Here is a 24282-nt window from a genome sequence, read left to right on the forward strand (position 1 = left end):
AGTGTTGCAGCCTGATCTCCCTGACAAAGCTGTTGATATCTACACATATACTTTCCAACAGGCTTTTTCAGAAACTTTGGTTTCTACCACTCCTTCCATAAGGATCCTTGTAGCGCTTCTCACCATTCCAAGTGTGAAATTTCACTGAGGAACACTGCAACAGTTCTGAGACAGTTATGGACTACATTAATCTTACCACAGGCACCTCCTAACCATTTCTGGAGGAATCACTGCTTTCCTGAAAAGATAAATGTTGGTTATTTCCTCATTCCACTTGTTTCCACTCCCCTCTCATTTTACCTACCTCCTTTCCTGCTCTCCCTACTTCCCTCCTTGCCCTCTCCATCTGACCGACTGCACTTGCGTCCCCAAATTTTCCCTACCTACCAACAACATGCTCTTTTACTGCCTTGGGTCTAGTCTCTAAAGCTGTTTGGTCTGAAAAAAATTGTGTTTTATTAACTCTATAAACAACATCACAGAAGACAGAATTGTATAGGAGAGATTTCTAGCAATTCGAATTGAATGGAGATTTGCAGCCAGAGGAGAATGAACAGCAGAAATCAACCCAAATATAGAAGAAACAAAAAAAAGCATAAATTTAATTGTAAGTTACTATAAAACAGAGAACAATTTAACAATAATTGGAAACAAGATAATTGGAGAACAGCCATTTGTGGTTATTGTAAAAGGAAGAAAAAAGGAACCAATAGCTGACAACTTGCTTTACCCTAGCATACAGTGAAATTGTTCGGACTAGTAAGGAAGAATAACATCTTTAAAGAAAAATTTCCTGAAGGGGTGCATTCTAAAGTGGTTGCTGCCTGGTGGAAAACAGGTTATAATTCAAATGTATACAGATATTGAATGAAAGAAAGCATCCTGAGTATTACTGAAAAAAAATCGAAGTGTTTCATCTTGCACTAATTAGGACACTTCTGAAGAATACTGATACAAAGGGAAAAAACAACTATTTATGTTATACGAGATGAAATTGCTGATTGGTTCAGTTCTACATACCATAAAATTGGTCTTATCAGGATGTAAATAGGGCTCAAGCCATTTGCTAAAATACGGCGTATCAAAGGCATCTTGAGGGACAATGGCTACCTTGAGATCATTCTGTGCTGTATATCATGCAAACTCATGAATGGAGTGATAGCCGTTATATTCGGCTCTGAAAAGTGCCCTGTCTACCTTAGATGGGCAAAGTATTGCACAAATTTGAGCAACAGGTCAAGTTAGCTGTTTCACATTGTGACCATACAGAAGCAACACAAGTGGTATATAACATAAGAAACAGGAGCAGGAGTAGGCCATCTAGCCCTTCGAGCCTGCCCCGCCATTCAATAAGATCATGGCTGATCTGTCGTGGCTCAGTTCCACATTCCCGCCCTCTCCCCATAACCCTTAATCCCCTCTCTTATCAAAAACCCATCAACCCGCGTCTTAAAAATATTTAGCGAGGTAGCCTCCACCACTTCAACGGGCAGAGAATTCCAGAGATTCACCACCCTTTGAGTGAAGAAGTTCTTCCTCAACTTCGTTCTAAACCGCCCCCCCTTTATCTTGAGGCTGTGCCCCCTAGTCCTACTGTCCTTTCTGAGTGGGAAGAGTCTCTCCACCTCTATCCTATCCATCCCATTCATCATCTTATACGTCTCAATGAGATCTCCCCTCATTCTTCTAAACTCTAACGAGTACAAGCCTAGTTCATTCAGCCTCTCCTCATAGCTCAACCCCCTCAACTCCGGTATCAGCCAAGTAAACCTCCTCTGCACTCCCTCCAAGGCCAAAATATCCTTGCGTAAGTGCGGCGACCAAAACTGCACAAAGAACTCCAGCTGCGGCCTCACCAATGCCCTATACAGCCGCAGCAAGACCCCCTTACTTTTATATTCAATCCCCCTCGCTATGAAGGCCAGCATCCCATTAGCCTTCCTGACCACCTGCAGGCTGGGTTTTTGCGACTCATGCACAAGGACCCCGAGGTCCCTCTGCACCGTCGCCTGCTGCAATTTTTCGCCACGTAAGTAATAGTCCTTCCTACCATTACCACGAACAGAATCCTGCTGTCAAGGCAAAAAGACGCTCTTCCAAACACACTGATGGGTAATCTGGCATTTGAACTTCAGTGCCGCTGTGATGTTAGGCATGTAGGCCTACGTTCCAAAGACTGGTGAACTGCATCAACAGCATGTCCCAGCTGCTGCTAACAATGGGCAAGATACAGCCCATACACAACCATCCCATGTGTATAAAAGTCAAAACACATTAGACGCATTACATTAGAAACACATTTAATAAATAAAAGTGTGTTAAGAATTATACTGACAAACTATTTAAGATGGTCATTTGAGTCACAATGTGGCACATTTGCATGTACTAGAAGCTATATATTAGTACACAGGGCCCTGGGTCTTTGGAGACAGAAAGAGCACGTATACACACTGCACCTGTTTCAGATAAACAAACTGAATGATAGCCATTCATTGACTCATTGCACAAGTCAAAGCCTTGACCAGTGTCAAACTGCCCAATTTAAATTTCAATCAAAACTCGGCAGTTAACTGTCTATCACCTGGTGCATTCTCTATGACAATGCCTCTACCAGTCTGACCCTATTTGCCAACCAATCAGTATTTTCTTTTCAGGGAGTATAAATTGCTGTTTTCCGCTTATATTGGTAATCTTGTGAGATGTCCCGATGAGCGAAAGGTGAAAAGCTTCAAAATGCTTCTCTTTTCAGAAACACATAAGTTCTGTACCATCAAATGACTATTTATATTATAATCTTCTAAATTTTCAAGCACAAAAAATGGGCTCATACCATTATATACTTTTATTTGATTACTACATGGTAGTATACGTTAATTTAGAAAAGACACATGGAAAACCTAAGATTAAAGACCGGAGTTGTCGAAGGCTAACTTAATGGGCCAGTGATTATGCAGCAACAAGAGCTGACAGAGAGTGATGGTTATGATACTGGTTACAAAATTGAAAATTCTTCCAACTGAAAGAATTTGAAAAGAAAGTCTAAGATAATTACCTTTTTGTTGCATTTCTCACAATGGTATGCATTGGCGCCCTCCAATAAGTCTCCTTTGACATACTGCTCAAGCGAATCAAGCAGATTTTGATGATTTCTAATGTCAACATTCAGCGTTGTGAAGGATTCCTCACATTCATACCTAAAACAAGTAAAAATACGTTATGACCATTAAACTAGATCCATATTAAGTTACAAAACTTACAAATACTGTGAATTTTGAGGAGCATGGTGACAGAGTTCAGGAGTAATGACAGGCTAGTGGAATGGGCAGCTCATGGCAGATGAAATTTAATGCAGAGAAGTGTTAAAGGTGGAAGGGCAGGTTGATGAAGCATTGGATATACCGGGTTTTATAAACAAAGGCTCAGATTACAAAAGCTAGAGAGTTATGATGAACTTTTATGACATTTTTTTCCACCTCAATTGGAGAATTGTGCCGAACGCTGGATGCTACACATTTGAGAAGATGCAATAAACATGTACGCAAACCGTTCAGGATGCAAGAGACTCCAGATTCAAAGACTGTAGAAAAGCTGGGGACATTCTCCTGAGTGATGATTGAGGTAAGATTTGATACAAATGTTGAAAATTACATAATAGATAGGAAGAAACTGTTCTTGTTGGCAGAAGGGTTATGTAGCAGATGATATGATTAAAGATGATTGGCAAAAGAAGCAACGCTGACAAGAGGAAAAGATCTTGTACACAGCAAGTGGTTGGCATCTGAAATGTACTATTGACATGTGGGGCAGACTTTGAACTTGGCTTTCAAAGGAGAATTGGATAATTATCTAGAGGAATAGAAAACAGGACTATAAAGAAAACCGGGCCAGGAATTGGGGGGTGGGGGGGGGGTGCTAGCTGAGTTTCTCTTGCAGTTTGACATTTAATTCCTGAGTTTAAAAATTTCCACTAGTACTTTTTCAAAAAACCTTACTGAATCTAGACTCACTTTGCAGGTAACAAAATGGGAAGTGAACCACACTCTCCATTATTTATCCCAGCTTCATTGCTATCCATCCACCAATAACCTAGAACAACAGTTCCCAATCTTTTCAGTAAGATGGCAAACTTCAATGAGACAATTCCATGGCACACCCACTTTTTTTCCAGCAATATCCATTTGCTAATACGTTTTCAACAATTATAGATTGATTTCTTTCGTCCCTAGCACCTTGGGTGGGTGGGGGACCAATTGGAGCATAGTTGTAGCAATTACAGCACAAATTGAAAGTGTACCAGCTCAGAAAGCACAACTTTCTACTTCAGAACAGGACAGAAAGCAGTCAAGGTGATGGACCACAATAACAATGAAAAACAGACTGAGATGACACAGAATGCAAAAACTGAGATAATGGAGATTCAATGAGCAGACAAACTGAGATAGTCTGAGTACCAACACTACGGACATAGACTGCATTAGCACAGACCGAGTCTAAACAGCTTGAGTGAATAAGAACAGAACAAACCATGCTGGGTGTATTAACACAGACTTAGAGAAAATATATATTTAAATGGAGGTGAAGAATAAAGACTCTGAATATTTATGGTACAGAACAGACTGATGCACTGTAGAATATTGTAGAAAAATGGAAACCATGAAGTAAATTGGAACAAGGTGAATGCCCATTTCGTTGCAGTCACATGGAGCACAAAGGGAGAACGCAATTGTTCTTGAATATCATACTTTTCAGCCAAATATATCATTGCAGGAGTTTCTGATTTTCAAGAGCTAGACACAATCATAATCAACTGCTTCATCAATTACCTTTCCTTCATCATATGGAGAAGCTCACCGATGATTATATTGTTCAGTCCTGTCCATAGCTTGTCAAATAATCAAACAGTGCATGTCCGCCACATAAGGACCAGGTAAATTTAAATGGCAAATGTTGGCCATGCCACACAGAAGTGAGGAAATGATTATTTCCACCAAAAGACAGTCTCATCATTTTGAAATTTAATCATTGCTGGCTATGCCACTCTTTACTACCTCATTATTACCATTAAGAAAATTAATTATATTGTTCATATAATTGTGTTTTTAGAACAGGTCAAGGATTCTTATTATGTGGCAGACACCTCATCTGTTGACACTTGAAACCCTGCGTACTAATTGCAATTAAGGTTCAGAATGCAATGGATCTTGTCAGTTTCTTATATAGGTGCAGCTCTAACAACACTCAGTCTGCAGCTTCCCAGAGAAAACTGTGCATTTGATCTACACCAACAGTCACCTTAAGATTGCATTGGGCGAATCAGTGGTAAAGGGCATAATTAATCACAGAGGAATATGTGCTTCCTGACATTCAAAAACCTATTAGCTGATTATTTCAATGGAAACACAATCAGTGCTGTTCTAAAATGAAATAAAGCCAGGGCTCAGAGTTTGCCCCACAGCTTCGGCTGAAATGTGCAGCAACCACACAGTCTAACAATGTGCCATAGCACAGCAGTTGGGAACCACTGATATAGAATTAAAGGGAAAAAAGAATTAAAGGCACATTCGTTACTGAAACCCACTGCCATTAGCAATGGAAAATTTGGAAGTTCATGGTCAGTCTCTTATTAAGTTTCAAAAAAATTGTGCATTTGCACTGTTCAAACAATTAAACTCAAACACAGAAAATTAGATCTGATAGTTAATAACAAAGTATCATTCACAAGATTTACATCCCTGCCATGCTACTCAATCCATGTCCTCAAAAGGGAACAATTCAAACTCCAGTATCTTAGCTCTGAAGGTGTTAAATTGCTCCTCAAGGATTTAATTTTTCACTGCTTCTTTTTCTTCCTTCTCTTAGAATAATCTTTTTTTCCCACTTCTTGTGTTTAATAACAATTCACCACACTTCTTTCTCTACTCTCTTTCTCCCTTACCCTTACAGAACATAGAACAGTACAGGCCCTTCGGCCCTCGATGTTGTGCCGAGCTATGTCTAAGCCCAAGATCAAGCTATCCCACTCCCTATCATTCTGGTGTGCTTTATATGCCTATGCATTAACTGTTTGAAAGGTCCTAAAGTGTCCAGCTCCACTATCCCAGCAAGCAGCATATTCCACACTTTAACCACTCTCTGAAAAATTACCTCAGACATTGCTCCTACATCTCCCACCATGAACCTTATAGTTGTGCCCCCTAGTAACAGCTACATCCACGCAAGGAAATAGTCTCTGCACATCCACTCTATCTATCCCCCTCATCATCTTATAAACCTCTATTAAGTTGCCTCCCATCCCCCTCTGCTCGAAAGAGAAAAGCCCTAAGCTCCCTCAACCTTTTCTCAAAAGATCGACCCTCCAAACCAGGCAGCATCCTGGTAAATCACCTCTGCACTTTCTCCAATGCTTCCACATCCTTCTTATAGTGAGGTGACCAGAACTGAACATAATATTCCAAATGTGGTCTCACCAACGTCCGTTATAGTTGCAGCATAACCCCACGGCTCAAACTCAAGCCCCCCGTTAATAAACGCTACCACACTATAAGCCGTCTTCATGGCTCTATCCACTTGAGTGGCGACCTTCAGAGGTCTGTGGATATGAACCCCAAGATTTCTATTCCTCCACATTCCTCATAACCCTGCTGTTGACCCTGTAATCCGCATTCAAGTTCGTCCTACCAAAATGAATCACCTCATACTCATCAGGGTTAACCTCCATCTGCTACTTTTCTGCCCAGCTCTGCATCTTATCAATGTCTCTTTGCAGCCTACAAGAGCCCTCCACCTCATCCAATACTCCACCAATCTTGGTGTCAACAGCAAATGTACTAACCCACCCTTCAGCCCCCTCTTCCAAGTCATTGATAAAAATCACAAATAGCAGAGGACCCAGCACTGACCCCTGTGGTACACCGCTGGTAACTGGCCTCCAGTCTGAAAATTTTCCTTCCACCACCGTCTGTCTGCTATGAGACAGCCAGTTACTTATCCAATTGGCCAAATTTCCTTCTACCCCGCACCTCTTTATCTTCTTCATGAGCCGACCATGGGGAACCTTATCAAACGCCTCACTAAAATCCATGTATACAACATCAACTGCTCTACCTTCGTCTACACACTTAGTTACGTCCTCAAGAATTCAATCAAATTTGAGAGGCAGGACTTATATTTAATTGTTATGATCGTCACTTGGTCCCAGGTGCTCTGCTGATCTGATCGCTCAATTGTTAACTCTCACTTTCCAACACACAAGATTCAGGAGCAGAAGACTGGGAAAAAAAATTGATCAGATTGAACAACTGGAAGAAGTGCTCCAGTAATTCTGGGAAATTATATACCATTTGCAATTTTCAAACCACCCAATTTTGTATATATTCAGGAACAATTCAAATGTAATTCACAAATGACGTCCATGCTTATGACATGTTGCTTATTCACTGTCTCAAAATTTAAATGGTCAAACTTTTGAAGGTGCTTCAAACATAATGGTTCCTGAAGCATAACTGGAACTTAAAAAGCTTTAAAAATTGACTTCCATATCTGCTAGAAATTGTGTGACAATTTTTCCAAGGTGAATCCTTGTTATACAGCCCATCAAACTCCTGACTGGCAAATTCAAAAGTTGCAGCGCAAAAAATATTTATATTCTCTAACTCCCCTTTTCTTGTCGATGCTTTTCCACACTATGCATTTAGGACTAAAATTTGGGGACTCTTCACTCATCTGCCAGTTTTCATTTGTTATTATTTTAACTAACTGCGAATCTGAACGAACCTTTTGTCTTGATGAAGAAATGCAATAACTTGGGGATAAAAATAGTATGGCTACTCTGATTGGCAACTGTAGTTACAAAAGGTGAAATTATTTATTTTAACCACAAAGTTCATCAGTTCTCTATAGGAGTGGAATAATATAATTCAATGTTAAACATTAGTTGCATTCACCTGTGAGGACAGCCTTGACAAATCTTTTGGTCAGCAAAGGAACCCCCAAGAACTTTGCTGAGCATTGTTGCATGTCCAAGCGCTTTCAAAGCTTCATCCAGGCTGTCCACTAAAGAGTTGAAGAATTCCAAAGCATCATGTTGCTCTCGAAGGTTGACTGGCTCACCCCAAAGCCTAGGGGAAGAGAAAGTAACGTTTTGCATTCAAACACATGGCCTTGAGTAGCCTCAAATCTTGCTTGCTCTACTAATCTTAAACTCATCTCAATCTTAATCTGTACCCAGACTATCAATAATCTGCTTAAAGTTATGTATAGAACTATTCAAACGGTTGAAAGAAAACTCAGTTCCACATCAATACATTCTCAACATCCCAAAATACAAATGCAAATTGTCATGCATCCCACCCGCCTTGGAAATAAAAATAATTCTCAATTTTGAAACTACAAACCTGAACTGCTTCCAGAAACCCCTAGGCACATAGTATTGCAACCTGGAGGCAGCTAGATGTCCAAAAATGACCTGCAGATGTCTCAGGACCCCAATATTGTATTCCTTACGATCTTCAGTTTTTCCAATTACAGGTTTGTCATAATGGTGGTGGTAGCTAAATACATCATCCCTAGGATCAACATTGCTCTGCAAAAATACATTCAAAACTAAATTCAATTAGATTTAAATGATTCTCAACAGAATCTAGCTGTACTTTGCAACAAACTTACAATTATTAATTTTTAGTACAAGCAGTCATACTATCAATATAACAAGAAAGTTTCCAAAGTTATTCAAGTGTGCATGAACTTCTGTATATACAAAAACATACAAGACCGGTCTTTACTGCAGCAGGGCATTCAATATCTGCTGTTAATTAAATTTGTATCTTGTAACTCAAAAACATTTTTCACTCTATTTTGCTTAGTGTTTTGCCCACAAAGTTGCAAAGCATCAGCTACTCTCAGTGCAATGAAGACAACGAGGAAATGAAAATGATGCTTCTTTAACGAGTGAAATTTTAGGATTGGGAAAGGAACAGTGGAAGGATTGAGTAGGAAAGTGAATTGAAGAGGGTGGCAAACCAGATTATTTTTGGGGAGGGTGGGAAGGGGAATACTTTGATTGAGAAAGACTAAAAACACAGAAAAATAACACATTTTGCTTTAAAACTTGGCTTCAAAAAAATCTTCTGAAACTATTCACAACATTAAGGGGGTGATTTTATCGATATTTTTCCGAGCACTGGGCAGACATGAAACTGAAAGAGCTTCAGATTCATCTTTTAAGTGTTTTCAAGCTCCCCCCATACATACACTGCCTGCAAAAATATTAACAAGCCTGTTGCTCACTGCAGAAGCCTGTGGGTGGGGCTTAATGTACTCAAAACCCTGCAGAGGGTGGTAATGCATATGTGCAGGCCTCTGATGCTGCACATCTGCATTAGCAGTAGCAAGGGTCTGACAGGAAAGAAAGCCGTCAAGCCACTGCTACTGCGGGCTGCCTGAAGCAGCTCCCAAGATACAGTCTCTGCCAAGCAACCAATCGTGGACCTGCTGCCCCCTCTCCCCCCTACCCCGACACTGCCCAGGTGTCAGACTGCACCACCAGTCTGGCACTGACAAGAGGAAACCCTCGGCCTCCTCGATCGTCTCCGGTTCCAACCGTGAGGCCAAGTCGACTGATCCCTGTTCATAGGGAGCATGATTATTCCTTGCCGACGTGAACCTTTCCTAGTGAGGCCACAAAGCAGGGACAGGCCCAGATGATTGAGTGCCAGGCTTGCTAAGCAAATGCAAAACAGCATTATAATACGTTTCATATATTAAATATCAAAAAAGAAAGTTTAGTTTGCCCTACCACACAAATACAGGTACTTTGTGATATTCAATGCATGTCAATGGATTGACAGGCAGCAAAATACTGTTTTCGTGAAGCCAGTGGTGGACAGCAATTTTTTTGATATTCGTGTTTAATTGCACATCTGAAGTTGACTCACTATTTACGTGAAACAGTGCCATTTGCTTTACCATTATTTTGTAAACAAAACCTAGCTCAATTAAAATTTGGTCAGTGATCCATGTGTAAAGTTACGAAGATTTTTGCAATGACAGCAAGTTAATTACAGCATAAAAATTACACAGCTGTATAATAATTTACTTTATGAAGTATTACTGAGGATTGGTTTCCAAAACAAGTTTTAATCTAAATCCAAAACTCAAAAGCTTGTACATTCAGCAGATTTCATTACATTAGCAAAATAAATCTAAACACTTCAGCACATTACTGTTGGCCTTGACTTTACCACCAACTTAGGTATAAAAAATTGATCAGCTGAGCTCAAGATTCAAGCTTTCACACTGACACCAAAGCATGAAATCCTTAAGTTAAAACACAAAAATAATTATAACTTGTGTTCACCTCATTATCTTGCTTCTCATCACCAGATGTATCATCATCAACATCACTACCAGTGCCTTCAATAGTAAGGATACCATTCCTAATAGCTGGGATCATGTACAGCTGCTGAATAACAGAATTCATGTAACAGGTAGCACCAGCATTCTTTAATCCTACAAATCCTTTTGATGGACGTGGTCCTACTGGTGGCAAGTATTCCCACTCTGTCAGTGCTTCACAACCTAAATAAAAATATAAACCTTACAAATCAGCAATTAAAATTTCAGACATTTCTAAATACCACAACATTTCAGCTATTTTCAGGGCCACTTTTAGAAGCAGTTTACAGTATGGACTTCTCACTTCAACTAATAAAATTAAAACAGGTCAAACTACTATCACCAGAGTAGAAAAATAAGCATTGGCCTAACATGCCTTGTGCAGTGATCACTTTCATATGGGATATTCTAGGTGATAGATAATGTTCAGGCTTCTACTGGCGATATATTGTACATAATTTATACTACTAGTCTTTGCTTTTGAGGAATCTAAAAACAAGACCTTTAATCTTCCAAAATCTGGACTGGTCCCAGCAAATTGGAAAATTGCAAATATAATAGCTCTGTTCAAAAAGGAGTGCGACAGAAAGCAGGAAACTATAAGTCAGTTAGCCTTCTGTCTGACTTTGGCAAAATGCTAGAATCTATAGGATATTTAGAAAATACCATCAGGCAAAGTCAACATGGTTTTGTGAAAGGGAAATAGTATGACCAATTTGTTAGAGCTCTTGGAGGATGGATAAAGGGAAATCTGTAGATGTACAGCATTTGGATTTCCTGAAGGTATTTGATAAGGTGCCACATAATAGCTTAGACAAGCATATGGAATTGTAGGTGATATATTAGCATAGATATAGGACTGACGAGCGAGCAGGAAACTAAGTAAGGATAAATGAGTCATTTTAAAGATGAAAATATAACTCAGGGTTCCACACAATCAGTGCCAGGGCCTCAACTATTTACAGTCTATGTTAATGCCTAGAATTAAGGGATCGAGTATTTTGCAGCCAAATGTGTTGTGATTAAAAGATAGGAAGAAAGCAAATTGGGAGAGGGCACAGAGCCAACAAAGGAATGTAGATAAGTTAAATGAGGGGAAAAAAATTGACAACTGAAGTGTACTGCAGAAAATGAGTGAAAGTCCATTTTGACAGGAAGAATAGAAAAGCAGAGTATTATTTAACTGGAAAGAAACTGCAGAATGCTGTAGCATAGATAGAACTGCACATCCTTGTACATGAATCACAAAGTTAGCATGCAGCAACAGCAAGTAAACAGGAAGCAAACAGAATATCAGCCTTTATTTCAAGGGGGGGGCGGTGCAGTCTAAAAATCGGGAAATCCTGCTGCAACTGTGCATTAGTGAGATCACATCTGGGATTCTTGTACAGTTTTGGTTACCTGACGTAAGGAGGAATATATTTGTACTGGAAGCGGGTCAGAGGAAATTCACTTAAGATCCTGAACAGACTTGGCAGGGTTCACGATCGGAGGACGTTTCTCTAAAGGCACTAAAGGCCTTAAGGCATTTCAGATGGAGATGAGTTAGAATTTCTTCTGAGAGTTGTTGAGAGTTTGAAATTCTTTTTCCCAGCAAGCAGTGGAAGCTGGGTCAATGAATGAGTTAAACAGATTTTCGACTGACAATGGATTCAAAGCTGGGGCACAAGCAGGAAAGTGGAGTTAAGATCAGTATCAGATCAGCCATTATTTTATTGACAGGCAGATAGGCTTATGGACTGACTCCTATTTCTTATGTTCTTATGACAGCCACACTAACTACCCATTCAAGGATGCCTGGGGGGTGCTACACTTTTGAGTCGCAATTCTTGTAGCGGTGATGCTCAGTTTGGAATTCTGTTCTTTCATACTTTATTAAAGTCTCAGAAGCACCTTAAGGCATTTTACCAAGCCTTTTACCAACAATGTGGAACATAGAAAACATCCAGCTAGTTTATGTGCAGGAAGCTCTCAAACAGCAAATGATCATCTTCAGAAAATTTGTTTCAATGCTGCAGGTTGAGGGACAAATATTAGCCAGGACACCATGAACAGGACAACGACTCTTATTCAAAATACAGCCACAAAATCTTTTACATCTATCTGAGGGAGCAGATAACACCTCGGTATTAACGTTTAGCCTGAATAACGGTTTATCCTCGATGTTTGTGTTCAAGTCTATGGAGTGGGACTTGAATCCACAACCTTCTGACTCTGAGGCAAAAGTGTTATCAACTGAGCCACAGTTAACAAACTAAGAAATAAATCTGACCATCTTCAAATAAACTCCTGCCCTGTATTTCTCTCAGTTCGTCTTCAGTTTTACCATATTATCAAACGAACAGTTTTTAAATACCTGCATAATACATATCTGTCATGGTGTCCACTATTTGCTTGAGGTTTTGCACACAGCCAACAGCCAATGCCACTAACAACTCAAAGCTGGCATTAACTGCAGCAGGTGCACTACAGACAGGAATGGCTTGCTCAGATGGTAATTCTCCACTCTTCTTATACTGCAGGTAAACATTAGATGCTGGGAAGATGAAATCATCTATCAGCTCCTATAGAATCAAATCAGAAAGATTTTCCAGTTACTTGATGTTAATTCATTTTCATCTCCTGCAGTGCACGAGCAATAAACATTAGTCTTGGAGTCAAAAATATCAATCCACTTTTAGAATTTTCAGAGATTATACAACAGCTAAATGGAAATGAAGAAAAGTAAAATAATTAAGTTAACTATTTATAAAAATTCAAGTTTTCAAAATCCTCTACATTCCTTTAAGAGTTTCAGGCATGAAACTGAATACTAGACATTTTTGAAATGTTGTACGAGTTTGTGCAATGGCTTAACTTTTGCAAGCATCACAAAAAGTCAAAGATTAGAATAGTCAAAGCCGAACAAATCAGTACTGCACACTAAAAACACAGGAAAAATGTTACAATTTGGACATACAAAACAGTATGCACAGAAGGTGACATGAAAGTTTGTCATCAGTTCCCTGCTCTTCCCAACTTAAGATGCTGGCTAACAAACACCCCCGGAATCTAATTTTCCTTGGGCAAAATAAGATATCAGCCTCAGACCATCTATTCTTTAATTCTCTCCAACACAAAGCCAAATTCTAACTGCATAAAATGTCAACTTGATAGATGGCAATGCAGAATGGTAAATCAGTACAATTTTACTCCTCAAGCTCAGAGGACATTGAATTGATTTTACTTGATCTACCAACATTTTGAATCAGCACCTTGCCCCAGATCCTACAAGCAGTCATAATTTAATTGATTTGCTATTTATAATTGTGGTTTATAGTTTCTCAGGTGGAAACCTGGTTTATTACCAGTGAAATATTTGTATTATATGTACATATTTAATATAAACATGCCAATAAATGCACACACCCATGGAATTAATTACAAGAATTTGGCAAATAAGTTGCTTGGTAAGGACTGAGATTGGGTGGTGTAATGCAGAGTTCACCAATTATGACCTAATTAGAAATAACAGGCTGAAAGTACATAATCATAAATAGAAATTAAACTGTATGACTGGTTTCAGATGAGATCCAGATTTGGCATGCTGGCAATAAGCAAAATAGATTACTATATAAAAATTCTGTAACACTCAGGAAGCCCGACAACATCCGGAACAAAGCAGTCTGCTCGAATGGTGTCCCTTTCACAATCATTCAATTCCTCCTGAGGGGCTGCTTAGTGCACTGGTCAGTATTTAAAAACTCTGTGGCCAGCCCGAACAAGTATGCCACTATAATAAGTGACTTCATTAGTTAGTGTGTAGAAGACCAAGTGCCAAAGAAGCAAATCCATAGAACATAAGAAATAGGAGCAGGAGAAGGCCATCTAGCCCTTCAAGCCTGCCCTGCCATTCAATAAGATCATGGTGGATCAGTTCCACTTTCCCGCTTTCTCCCCATAACCCTCAATTCCCCTATCAAAAACCTATCTACCCGTGACTTAAATATATTCAATGAAATAGCCTCCACCACTTCAACGGGCAGGGAATTCCAGAGATTCACCACCCTTTGAGTGAAGTTCCTCCTCAACTCTGATTTAAACTGCAACCCCGCCCCCCCCACTTATCTTGAGGCTGTGTCCTCTAGTGCTGCTATCCTTTCTAAGCAGGAAGAATCTCTCTACCTCTACCCTATCCATCCCCTTCATTATCTTGTAAGTCTCTATAAGATCCCCCCTCATCCTTCTAAACTCCAACGAGTTCAGACCTAGTCTACTTAGGCTCTCTTCATAGTCTAACCCCCTCATCTCCAGTATCAGCCTATTGAACCTCTTCTGCACTCCCTCCAAGGCCAATATATCCTTCTGCAAGTGCAGTGACCAAAACTGCACACAGTACTCCAGCTGCGGCCTCACCAGTACCTGTACAGTTGCAGCAAGACCTCCCTACTTTTATATTCTATCCCCCTCGCTATAAAGGCCAACATTCCATTCGCCTTCTTGATCTCCTGCAGACTGGGTTTTTGCAACTCGTGCACAAGGACCCCCAGGTCCCTCTGCACCGTAGCATGCTGCAGTTTTTCGCCTTTTAAGTAGTAATCCCTCCTACTATTATTTCTGCCAAAGTGGATAACCTCACACTTGCTAACATTATCCTCCATCTGCCAGGTCCTCGCCCACTCGCTCAGCCTATCCAGATCTCTCTGCAGACTTTCCACACCCTCCACGCAATTTGCTTTTCCACTCATCTTCGTGTCATCAGCAAATTTCATCACCCTACACTCAGCCCCCTCCTCCAGATCATCTATATAAATGGTAAATCGTTGAGGCCCCAGCACCAATCCCTGCGGCACTCCACTAGTCACCAACTGCCAATCAGAATAGCACTCATTGATACCAACTCTCTGCTTCCTATTAGGAGACAGCCATGTTAACACCTTACCCCCAACTCTGTGCACCCTAACCTTCTGTAGCAACCTTTTATGAGGCACCTTATCAAATGCCTTTTGGAAATCTAAAAGCACCACATCCACCGGTTCCCTTCTGTCTACCGCACTAGTCACATCCTCACAGAAATCCAATAAATTTGTCAAAGACGACTTCCCCTTAACGAATCAATGCTGCGTCTGCTTGATCAAAGCACTCTTTTCTAGGTGCCTCGCTATTTCTTCTTTGATGACGGATTCAAGCATTTTTCCAACTACAGACGTTAAACTAACTGGCCTATAATTCCCTGCCTTTTGCCTGCTACCTTTTTTAAACAGCGGCGAAACATTAGCCGTTTTTCAATCTTCCGGCACTTCCCCGGAGTCCAGCGAATTTTGATCAATAACTACGAAGGCATCTGCTATCACCTCTGCCATTTCTTTCAGGGTCCTGGGAATGCACTCCACCCGGTCCTGGGAATGCACTCCACCCGGTCCTGGGGACTTGTCCACCTTCAGTCCCATTAGTCTATCAAGCACTACCTCTCTAGTGACAGTAATCGCATTCAGGCCCTCAACTCCTACCATCCTTCTATCTTTAATATCCAGCAAACTATTCGTGTTCTCCTCTGTGAAGACCGAGGCAAAAAAACTTATTTAAAGCCTCAGCCATTTCCTCATCGCCCACTGCTAAATCCCCCCTCATCCTCCAAGGGTCCACCATTCACTCTAGCCAGCCTCCTCCTCTTTATATATTTGTAAAAACTTTTACTGTCATTTTTTATATTTAGTGCTAGTTTAGCTTCATACTCTATCTTTCCTTTCTTTATCACCTTCTTAGTCATTCTTTGTTGATTTTTAAATCTTTCCCAATCTTTTAATTGCCCACTATTTTTAGCCACTCTGAATGCATCAGCTTTTAATTTAATACTCTCCTTTATTTCTTTCGATAACCACGGCTGGTTATCCCTTCTCCTACAGTCTTTCTTTACCATCCGAATATATTTCTGCTGAGTACCGAAAAAGATCTCCTTAAAAATCCTCCAATGTTCCTCAGCTGTCCTACCAACCAAATTGCACCCCCAATCTACATTCGCCAATTCCCCCCTCTGCCCATCATACTCCCCTCTGCCCAGAGGGCACAGGTTTGGGACCCTACTTTCTCATCCTCCACCTGCATCAAAAATTCAACCATACTATGATCACTTGATCCAAGAGGATCCCTTACAAGATCATCCCTAATTCTACCTGCCTCGTTACATAACACCAGATCTAAGATAGCTTGCTCCCTTGTAGGTTCCGTCACATACTGTTCAAGGAAACAATCCCGAGAGCATTCCAAGAACTCTTCCTCAAGCCCACCGTGTCCGATTTGGGTCATCGAATCAATATGCTGATTAAAATCCCCCATAATTATCACCGTTCCATTTCTGCACGCATCAATTATTTGCTTGTTTATAGCCTGCCCCACCTCAAAGTTATTATTTGGGGGCCTGTACACCACACCTATCAGTGTCTTCCTCCCCTTACTATTCCTTATCTCCTCCCACAACGATTCCACCTTTTGCTCTTTGGAGCCTATATCTTCCCTTACTATCGCCCTGATATTATCCTTAATTAACAGAGCTACCCCACCTCCTTTTTCCTCCCGTCTATCCTTCCTAAACACTTGATTCCCCTGGACATTCAGCTCCCAGTCCCTGTCACCTTGCAACCACATTTCCGTAATGGCCACTAGATCATATCCATTTGTGTTGATCTGTGCCATCAGCTCATTCACTTTGTTCTGAATGCTTCATGCATTCAGGTAAAGTGTCTTTATACCAGCCTTTATCTGGACCTTATTTGTAGAAACGTTACTAACCCCTCTCATGACCCCTACTCCTTTTATTATTGGGACATCCTCTACATTTTCCCACACCCGTACCCTCTCCTTTACTTCAGATTTTGTAACTTCCCCCACCCCCCTTAATTAGTTTAAAGCCCTATCTACAGTCCCAGTTGTACGATTCGCCAGGACTCTGGGCCCGGCACGATTCAGACTGAGACCATCCCATCTGAACAGGTCCCATCTACCCCAGTACCGGTGCCAATGCCCCATAAATTCAAACCCATTCCTCCCACACCAATCCCTGAGCCACCCATTCATCTCCTTAATCTTATTTACCCTGCACCCATCTGCATGTGGTTCAGGTAGTAATCCAGAGATAACCACCTTGTCGGTTCTGCTTTTTAATTTGATTCCCAGCTTTGCATACCCCTCTGCAGATCCTTAGTTCCTATTTTACCTTTGTCATTGGCACCCACATGAACCACAACAACTGGATTCTCACCTTCCCACTTCAGGTTCCTCTGCAGCCCAGATGAGACATCCTGGACCCGAGCACCAGGCAGACAACACACCCTTTGGTATTCTTTATCATTGTCACAAAGACAGTGTCTATGCCCCTAACTACACTATCCCCAATTACCACTACATTCCTCTTTACTTCTCCCTCTTTGACCCGTGTCTGCACCACTCTACTGTGGGCAGTTTGCTCGTCAACCTTGCAGCCCTCGTTCTTGTCCACACTGGGAGCAAGAATCTCAAACCTGTTGTGCAGATTCAGGAGCTGAGGCTTTTGCGTCCCCTCACCCTTCCTCCCCACACACCCCCACCTCCTTCCCCTCACCCTTCCTCCCCACAACCCCCCCCTTTCTCTCACCCTTCTTTCCCACACTCTCACCCTTCCTCCCCTCAGCAACACCCTCCTGCTCCTGACCCTTAGTTAGTCAGTCTAGGGGTTTGACTTTCTCATATGTTTCCCAACTGGAAGCCACGGATGAACAGGGGTATCCATTGCTTGCTAAAGTCTAGGCTTGAGGCGTTCAAGTCAGGCTACCCTGACCTAAAAAAGGCAGATACGATCTTAGGATCCATCAAAGATGCCAAAAGACAGTACCGGACCAAGCTAGAATCCCAAGCTAGCCACACAGACCCCTGCCGATTATGGCAAGGTCTGCAAGATGTAACTGGCTACAAGATGAAGGCATGTAAAATTGCCGGCTCCAATGCATCTCTCCCTGATAAGATCAATGCATTCTCCAGCTGTTTTGAGCAAGAGAGCATCCCCTCCATCCTGGAAGCTTTGGATAAACCTGTATCTGAGGTCACCATTGCAGATGTCAGAGCAGCCTTCTGGAAGGTCAACCCATGGAAAATGACTCAGATCCTGCACTGATCAGCTGACAGGGGTATCCGCAGACATCTTCAACCTCTCTTTACTACAATCGGAGGTCCTATGTGCTTCAAGATGACGACCATCATCCCAGTACCAGAGAAAAGGTCAAGCAGCATGCCTTATAACAACGGTTTGTTATAAGGTGCCCCAGGGGTCGGTGCTGGGGCCTCAGCTATTTACCATTTATATAGATGATCTGGAGGAGGGAACTGAGTGTATGGTGTCAAAATTTGCTGATGACACCAAGATTGGTAGAACGGCAAATTGCGTGGAGGGTGTGGAGAGTCTGCAGAAGGATCTAGATAGGCTGGGCGAATGGGCCAGGAACTGGCAAATGGAATTTAATGTTGGCAAATGTGAGGTTGTCCACTTTGGTAGGAATAATGGTAGGAAGGACTATTACTTATGTGGCGAAAAACTGCCAGCATGCGACGGTGCAGAGGGACCTCGGGGACCTTGTGCATGAGTAGCAAAAACCCAGCCTGCAGGTGCAGCAGGTGGTCAGGAAGGCAAATGGGATGCTGGCCTTCATAGCGAGGGGGATTGAATATAAAAGTAGGGAGGTCTTGCTGCAGCTGTATAGGGCATTGGTGAGGCCGCGGCTGGAGTACTGTGTGCAGTTTTGGTCGCCGCACTTACGCGAGGATATTTTGGCCTTGGAGGGAGTGCAGAGGAGGTTTACTAGGCTGATGCCGGAGTTGGGGGGGTTGAACTATGAGGAGAGGCTGAATAAACTAGGCTTGTACTCGTTAGAGTTTAGAAGAATGAGGGGAGATCTCATTGAGACGTATAAGATGTTGAATGGGATGGATAGGATAGAGGTGGAGAGGCTCTTCCCGCTCAGAAAGGACAGTAGGACTAGAGGGCACAGCCTCAAGATAAAGGGGGGGTGGTTTAGAACGGAGTTGAGGAGGAACTTCTTCACTCAAAGGGTGGTGAATCTCTGGAATTCTCTGCCCGTTGAAGTGGTGGAGGCTGCCTCGCTTAATATTTTTAAGACGCGGGTTGATAGGTTTTTGATAGGCAGGGGGATTAAGGGTTATGGGGAGAGGGCAGGAATGTGCAACTGAGCCACAACAGATCAGCCATGATCTTGTTGAATGGCAGGGCAAGCTCGAGGGGCTAGATGGCCTACTCCTGCTCCTATTTATGTTATGTTCTTAAATCAATTCCAGTCTCCTGGATCCACTACAGTTTGCCTACTGCTGCAATAGATCCTCAACAGATGCTATCTCCCTGGCCCTGCACTCAAGCCTGGAACACCTATATAACAAATACACTTATGTCAGACTCCTATTTGTTGACTACAGCTCAGCTTTCAATACCATTATTCTAATGAAACTCATCCAAATTCCATGGCCTATGCCTCAGCAACTCCCTCTACGAATGGATCCTGAACTTCCTAACCCACAGACCACAATCAGTAAGAATAGGCAACAACACCTTCTCCACAAAGATTCTCAATATTGGTGCCCACAAGTCTGTGTTCTCAGCCCCCAGCTGTACTCCTTATGACCATGTGGCCAAATTCCCCTCCAACTCAATTTTCAAATTTGCTGACATCACCACTGTAGTGGGTCAGATCTCAAATGAAGAGAGAATACAGGAATGAGATAAAGAATCTGGTGAACTGGTGCAGCAACAATAATCTCTCTCCCACTGTCAACAAAATGAAGGAGATTGTCATTGACTTCAGGAAGAATAGTGGAGAACAGGCCTGTCTACATCAGTGAGGAAGTAGTAGAAATGGCTGAAAGCTTCAAGGTTTTAGGTCTCCAGATCACCAACCACCTGTCTTGGTCCCCCCCCATGCCAACACTATAGTTAAGAAAGCCCATTAATGCCTCTACTTTCTCAGAAGACAAAGGAAATTTGGCATGTCAGCAACGACTCTCACCAACTTTTACAGGTGCACCATAGAAAACATTCTTTCTGGTTGTATCACAGCTTGGTAAGGCTCCTGCTCTGCCCAAGACTGCAAGAAACTATGAAAAGTAGTGAACATAGCCTAATCCATCACACAAACCAGCCTCCCATCCATTGATTCTGTCTACATTTCCTGCTGCCTCGGCAAAGCAGCCAACATAATTAGGGACCCCACGTACCCTGGCCATTCTCTATTTCATTATCTTATGTCAGGAAAAAGATACAGAAGTCTGAGGACACCTATCAACTGATTCAAAAACAGCTTCTTCCCTACTGCCATCGACTTTTAAATGGACCTACCTTGCATTAAGTTGATCTTTCTCTACACCCTAGCTATGACTGTAACACTGCATTCTGCACTCTCTCATTTCCTTCTGTGAATGGTATGCTTTGCCAACATATAGTGCGCAAGAAACAATACTTTTCACTGTATATTAATACATGTGACAGTAATAAATCAAATCCATCACTGACAAACAGTAGCAGTTATGAGTATTTTCTACAAGATGCATTGCAGGAATTCACTAAGGTTATTTAGGCACATCTTCCAAACTCATGACCACTATCATCTAGAAGGACAACAGCAGCAGATAGCTGGGAACACCACCACATGGAAGTTCCCTGCCAAGACACTCACCAACCTGACTTGGAAACATATCACCATTCCTTTACTGTCACTGGATCGAGAGAGCTCGACCCTGATTGGTCAAGGCATTGTCCTGGGGACTGAATCAATGAATGACTGTGATTTTGTTTATTTGGCTGAAACAGGTGTAATGTGTGTATATGTTCTTATTGTCTGCAAAGAACACGGCCTTGCGCATTAACATATGTAGCTTCTAATACACAAGTGGGCCACATTGTCAGCAGAGTGCTCAATCTTAAATTGATCGCCAGCACAATTCTTATAACACTGATTATTTTAAAAGATGTTGTTCAATTGCATAATCACATCTAATGTTGGGACACTTCATTTTGAGTTTTCAAAGCATGAGCTGGTTGGGTATGGTCCGTATCTTGCTCACTCAAACCAGCAACTAAGTTATGCTATTCAATATGATCTGCGAATTTTTGGGATGTATGGCCTATATATCTTGCATCACACTGGCATTGAAAATTATATACCATATTGCTCATTTGTGTAACAAACAGAACACTTCTGTCTCAATGTTTCATGCTGCTACCAAGCGATAGCAACAAGAGTGCTGTTCGCCATCAACAGAATGCTGCCATCAAGTTAAAGTCACACTCTTGCTTATTACATAAGTAAGTAATGTGGCGTAGGAATGGATATATACATAGATCACACACTGTTCTTGAAGAAATTAGGAGCATAAGAGATCTGAAGCACAAACAAATCTACTTGCGCTTCCTATTAAACTATTTGTTTTAATACTTTAGATCCATTATAAATGTAAACATATGTAAATTTGTCACATTAGTCACTTTCTCACCAATTGGGGCAGGGGAGTACTTTACAGCCCCTGAGCATGAGCTATAATCAGTGACAGGTTTTTTTATCTTGGCAGTTTCAAGTTTCCCTTCTAGCATTTGTGAAACCCTCATACTGAACATCAACAGTGTTCATAACATGCATATGAACAAAATACTGCAAGCATACCACAAACAAAACTAATTTGAAGTCCAATACTAGGAAATACCTTGATGAGGTTGGCCCCGCCTTTCTCCGAGCCTATATGGTATTTCTTTTCAGGTGTCTGGAATGCCAGTAGCTCTTTTGTGACTCCAAGATGACCCTCGAGAATTGTTTCTTCAACACCAGTTTCACTTGTTCTTTTCACTTCATCCTAATGTTGAGGAAAAAAGTTTTGCCATGAAAGGAAATTAAAAGCTTTGCATCGTTAAGGTTAAGTAAGTCACAAATGTGCCACAATAATAACAACTGCATTTGGAACATCTCACTGGAGTATTGGCAAAGTTTAAAATTACAAACTATTTTTATTCTTGCAATTTCTCCTATTTTCCTTCTACATACTGCCCTTTGGTGACATAATCTGAAAGCACAGTATTATTTTTCACACGTATGCTAACCATTCCCAGCTCTACCTCACAACCATCTCACTCGACAACTCCACTCAAGTTATCAGACTGCTCATCAGATGACATTCAGTACCAGATGAGCAGATATTTCCTCTAATTAAATACTGGAAAGACTGAACCCATTGCTTCTGGACTCCCACTTCAAACTTGGTTCCTTAGCTACCAACTTCATCCTGGTGCAGTCTGACATTAAGTCAGTGTTCACAACCTTGGTGTCACATTTGATCCCAAGTTGAGCATCCAACCACATATTCACATCATCACGAAGGCAGCTTGTTTCAACCTCTTATTGTCCAATTTTGCCCATCTCAATTTATCTGTTGCAGAGGCTCTCAAATCATACCTCTTACCACTTGACTCAATTACTCCAGTGGATTCACACATTTAACCCTCTATGAACTTGATTTATCCAAAACTCTGCTGCCCATGTCTTAACTCTTGGAAAGTCCCATTCCCTTATCAGCCCTGAGCTCGCTGACGTACAGTGGCTCCCCGCCAAGAAACATTCCTACTTTAAAATCTTCAGGTTTCAAAACCCTGTATCTCTGATCTCCTCGCATCCTAGATCCCTTCAAGATGCTTCAACTTCTCTTAATTCTGAATTCATAAAAATTCCTGATTTTAATCATTCCACCATTGGTGACCATGCCTTTGCCTGCATAGGGCCTAAGCTCTGGAAAACCCTCAAAACATCTCACTACATCTCTGCTTCAATTTACCTTTTGAAGACACGCCTTAAAAACTTACCTCTTTGACCAAACTTGATCAACTGCTCTAAGACTGCAAGAGACCTGTCTTATAATGCTTGTAAGTACCTTAGGACACTTCATTGTGTTAAGGGAACTGTATAAATACGTTACTGTATAATGAAGTTTAGCTTCCACAAAGAGGAGTGTAATATAGCATATGTGGAGTATATCTGTGTTTTGTTTTTAGAAGGAAAAGTGTGCCTATTTTTGGCAACATCTTAAATGCACCAAGTTTTGTTTTTGGAAGCTTAGTGTAAGCTGAAGCACAAGTCCTAACACTTTCCCCTTCATAATATAGAATCATTAAAAATTCACAAAAAAATGAACTTAGAAATTGTTTGTTTTCCATATGTGGAGTCATCCCACCAATTGCCCAAAGTAGGCAGCTGATTTAAATGCATCTGGGTTCAAGCCCAATCATGTATATGCACACATAATCTAACAGTGCTTAAATACAATGCTGAAGAAACACTTGTTAGAAGCTGCATTTTATGGATGAGATATCAAAGGGAGGTCCTATCTATTTTGCTCAAGTGGATAACAACTCTATGGCACTAAATAAGCACATAACAGAATTTGCCCTGTGCTCTTGTCAACATTTTTCCCCAGACACCGTTTAAAACAATATAAAAATTTTACTCTGAAAATTAGCTGTCATATTTAACATTAAACAACTATGCTTCAATGTAATCCAATGTTTAGGTACATGTGGATGCAAAACATATTACATAATCCCAAACTTTACAATGTATTTCATTATGATAGAAAAGGACAAAGGACAATCCAGAATAAGAATAATGAACTGGGGGAGAGCTGGCTTCAACGGGGCAAGAATAAAGCTGGGCTGTACAGACTGGAATTAAAGGCTGGCAGGAGAAACTATAGCTGTGCAATGGGCTACCTTCAAAAAAATAAATGGTTTGAGCACAGTCAAAGTACATTCCCTCAAAAGGCAACGACTGAGCACGCAAAGTCAGAGTCCCCTGAATGAAAAAGTAGTTAGAAATTGAGGATAGGTATGCTTATTAC

At 41.3% G+C, this 24282-nt stretch overlaps 1 protein-coding gene across 1 annotated transcript in view; it reads right to left on the bottom strand.

Moving 5' to 3' along the window:
- Positions 1-24282, bottom strand: part of usp9 (ubiquitin specific peptidase 9) — a 258340-nt gene that overhangs the window by 58222 nt on the left and 175836 nt on the right. Inside the window, exons 29-34 of the mRNA XM_080203847.1 lie at positions 22105-22251; positions 12749-12956; positions 10355-10575; positions 8394-8581; positions 7944-8117; positions 3053-3194 (exon numbers count right to left, since the gene is read on the bottom strand). Of these exons, the coding sequence (XP_080059973.1) occupies positions 3053-3194; positions 7944-8117; positions 8394-8581; positions 10355-10575; positions 12749-12956; positions 22105-22251 (1080 nt within the window). The remainder of the gene's footprint in view (positions 1-3052; positions 3195-7943; positions 8118-8393; positions 8582-10354; positions 10576-12748; positions 12957-22104; positions 22252-24282) is intronic.

Source organism: Carcharhinus amblyrhynchos, chromosome 15 (genome assembly GCF_965287045.1).
Source record: "Carcharhinus amblyrhynchos chromosome 15, sCarAmb.v2.hapA, whole genome shotgun sequence".
Taxonomy (NCBI): Eukaryota; Metazoa; Chordata; class Chondrichthyes; order Carcharhiniformes; family Carcharhinidae; genus Carcharhinus; species Carcharhinus amblyrhynchos.